The 3421-nt window shown below is 41.1% G+C and overlaps 1 protein-coding gene and 1 long non-coding RNA gene across 2 annotated transcripts in view; both read left to right on the forward strand.

The window, feature by feature from the left end:
* Window positions 1-437, forward strand: part of LOC116875309 — a 37008-nt gene extending 36571 nt beyond the window's left edge. The window contains exon 4 of the long non-coding RNA XR_004384174.1: window positions 132-437. This is a non-coding gene — a long non-coding RNA (uncharacterized LOC116875309). The remainder of the gene's footprint in view (window positions 1-131) is intronic.
* A 1259-nt stretch (window positions 438-1696) lies between these two features.
* LOC116875302 (probable protein BRICK1) lies at window positions 1697-2561 on the forward strand. The gene is made up of 3 exons (XM_032870653.1): window positions 1697-1975; window positions 2033-2041; window positions 2092-2561. The coding sequence occupies exon 1, from the start codon at window positions 1708-1710 to the stop codon at window positions 1933-1935; it is 228 nt and encodes a 75-aa protein (XP_032726544.1). The 5' UTR covers window positions 1697-1707; the 3' UTR covers window positions 1936-1975; window positions 2033-2041; window positions 2092-2561.
* The last annotated feature ends 860 nt before the right edge of the window (window positions 2562-3421 follow it).

A 3421-nucleotide genomic window follows, 5' to 3' on the forward strand; every position in this document is an offset into this window, starting at 1 on the left:
GCGGGGTGTGTTGTTGATGGGGGGCCGGGGGGGGGTTGATCTGGGTGGGGGGGTGGGTTGTCCACCCCCCCCAATTGCACTTCCACGCTCTTCCCCCCCCCCCCCCCCCCCCCCCCCCCCCCCCGCTTCAGGACTTTTCAGCTCTCCACTGAAGCTGGAAGCAGATCTTCTCCTACCAGCAAATATCCGTTCAGTACAAATACCTTACCTGTTACTGTGCTGGGGCCTCATTTGGTTCTTTTTTAGCAAAAGTGGAAACCTTTGCTTTGTCCTGGCTAATTGGGAGTTAATTTGCTTTGTCTCAGTTGAAGATTTTTGTTTGGTTTTGTCTGAATCTTGGGGATGATGGCGTCAGTGCTTCTGAAGACCTAAAATTTCCACTCACCATTCAGCAGAGAGAAGAACCTGACTGAAGCTCATTGAAATAACTACTAAGAGTATCTGAGTTTCAGGACGATTAGAACAGTTTTTTTCTATTTTAAGTTTTGTTAAGTGTGTTTCCCCCTGCTCATTTCTTATTCTGACTCTTCACTGAAGAGGAACTGTAATGATGGTCCACGAACAAGGACAGAATATTAGGGCAGCTCACATCCCAGCAAGCCACCTGTCTTGGAGGTGAAGAGAGAAGAACAAGGGTGCATCCACATGTGTCCTGGCTTGTAGACCTAGGATGAACTGCCTAAAGCAACAGCTAACAAGAAATGGTTGGCTTGAAAGGCAGTGGGGAGTTTCAGGGTTTGCTCTCCTCTAGGAGAAGACCAAAGAGGGGTGGATTCCTTCCTCAGCACAGATGATCAAAGCTGTGTGAAACACAAAGTCAAAACTGTGATTGGGGGCAGCTATCATTATGAAGTATAAAACTGATACTTGTACTACTTTAGAAAAAAAAAAAAAACGTTTAGAATTAATGTTCTCTTGAACTAAAATGGAAAAAAGAAATATTGGGAATAATAAAACTGAAAGGGAAAGATTAATTGTGTGATATTAAGTGATTTAGAGTACATACATTTTAGTTAATGAATAACACTTTGATTAGGTAATATCTATATAAAGTACGAAGAATTTTCAACTACCAACAAATATACTGTTAAGATGAATTTTCCTTCCCACTCCTATTCTCTGGTTCTCTGGGTTTTTCCATTCAGGAGGCAATGAAATATATATTGTCAAATTTTGTTCAAAGATTTTTTTAAAAATACATTTTTAAAGTTTATTTAGTAATCTCTACCCCCAATGCGGAGCTCAAACTCACGAACCCGAAATCAAGAGTCATATGCTCTTCTGACTGAGCTAGCCAGGTGCCCTGTATTCAAAGATTTTTAAATGTTTTGAGTTGATCAATTATTTTACATTTAATTTTCTTTTCAGAGAGGGGTACATTATGGATTGCCTTATGACAATAAGTACATAAGATTGCCTTATGACAATAAGTACATAAGATTGCCTTATGACAAATTTCCTGGTCACTTAGCCTCTACTTTACTTGACAATTGCCAAAAAACAACCTTTCCTCTGCATTAGCACTGAAGAACCAATATTTCCTCTGAAATAGAATTTTCCAGATCTTGGGATGAACATATAGGTAGAATCTGGGATATCTTTTGCTGTTAGATACAGCTTGACAAAGGGATTTTTAATAAAATATATTAGAGGATGCCACAAGATCAGCCTTAAAAAAATGAGAGTGGGGGTCGTCAGGTGGCAGCCATGGCGGGTCAAGAGGATCCGGTGCAGCGGGAGATTCACCAGGACTGGGCGAACCGAGAATACATTGAGGTCATCACCAGCAGCATCAAGAAAATCACGGACTTTCTCAACTCGTTCGATATGTCTTGTCGTTCAAGACTTGCAACACTAAACGAGAAATTGACAGCCCTCGAACGGAGAATAGAGTACATTGAAGCGCGGGTGACAAAAGGTGAGACCCTCACCTAGAGCTACGCCATGCTGCTGCTGGGAAGTTGCTTCATGGAACACAGGCCGACGTGGGAAAGGCCCCAGCAGCCTCAGCTCCTTCCTCTCTCCTTAAAGAGCAACAGGGCTTATTCTTGTTTTTGGTTTTTATTTTATTTTTTTTTTCGAAAGCGTGGCCTTTGGGTTCTGCCATGTACATCGGTGTGTGATGTGGCATGTGGGAAGACATCCAGGGAAGCTCTTGGAATCAACATTAGGCATTTTATCTTTGAAGTAACATTTTGTAGAACTATCCGTCAGTGTATGAGGTGCTCAGAGCCAGACGCCTGGGACTCTTTGTTAAGGTCATCCCCACCTCTCTTTCTCTAAGACTTTCCTTACAGCTCTCATTGCCTCTGCATTGATTCTAGAAACAGTCTTTGTCTCCTTTTTACCTTTGGTGGGGGTTGGGAGGCAGTCTGGCTGAGACACTTATGCCCTGGCAAGGTGGCCGCCAGAGAATGTTGTTGCTAACCCACCAGTTTCTTGTCTTTTTGGGGAGGTAAAGGCCAGGCCCCCACTTGGCTTGAAGGGACATTTTCAGAATTTTCTTTCTGTCACTTGGGGTATCTTTGCCTCTCATATTTCTCTAATAAACTCCTCAACTTAAAAAAAAAAAAAATGAGAGTGGGAATAATAATGGTGACTGTTATTTGTCTAGTATCTACTGTGTGTGGAGTCTTTCAGTGCCTTACTTCTGATTTTGAAGCTGGTAAATTAACAGAAATTCTGAAAGGTAAACATTATCATGCCTGTTTTAAGATTGAGTAACTTACCAAAGCTCTATAGTTGGTAATAGCCAAAATTTAAACTCAGGCATTTCCAGTTCCAGTTTCTCTTTTACCATATTCTCATATTGGTGCATGGTACTTCTTAAAAGGGGATGGCATGTGATACTGCTAAGATCAAAAGAAAGGAGGAAAGAAAAGGGATCAATGTAGGAAAACGTTTAAGGAGAAACCATGACCTTCAAAGAAGGCCAGGTTATTCAAAAAGTCTGGGCTTTTATTTAAAAGAACTATTCCATGATTTATATAACATCACAAACTAATATTTCCCCTTTTACCAGAGTCGTTTCCTCTAGTATTTATGAGGATTATGTTGTCACGGTAGATCTCCTTTGGGAGGAGGACTTTTTTTTTTTTTTTCTCTCTCCTTACTGAATGTTTGTGCTGTTGTATCTGCAATTTCCAGTGTTGGTTCACCTGGACCTGGATACTCTGTAACTAATTCCTGGACAATTAAGCTGAAGGGTAACAATATTAGATGCAAGATCTCCACACTGGCGCTAAGCTTTATGGTTACTGTTGGGGCATCTGTGAGAGAATATTCTAATGGTTTGCCAAGAAAAAGACTATAATAGTTACCCATTGTTGCATTTTAGTTACCCTAAAATGTAATGGTTTAAAGCAGCATTCAATATGGTACAGTTCCTGTGGGTAGGGAATCCAGGTGCCTCTGGTTCAGG

This window comes from Lontra canadensis, unplaced genomic scaffold, assembly GCF_010015895.1.
Source record: "Lontra canadensis isolate GAN:19392208 unplaced genomic scaffold, GSC_riverotter_1.0 scaffold2, whole genome shotgun sequence".
Lineage (NCBI taxonomy): Eukaryota > Metazoa > Chordata > Mammalia > Carnivora > Mustelidae > Lontra > Lontra canadensis.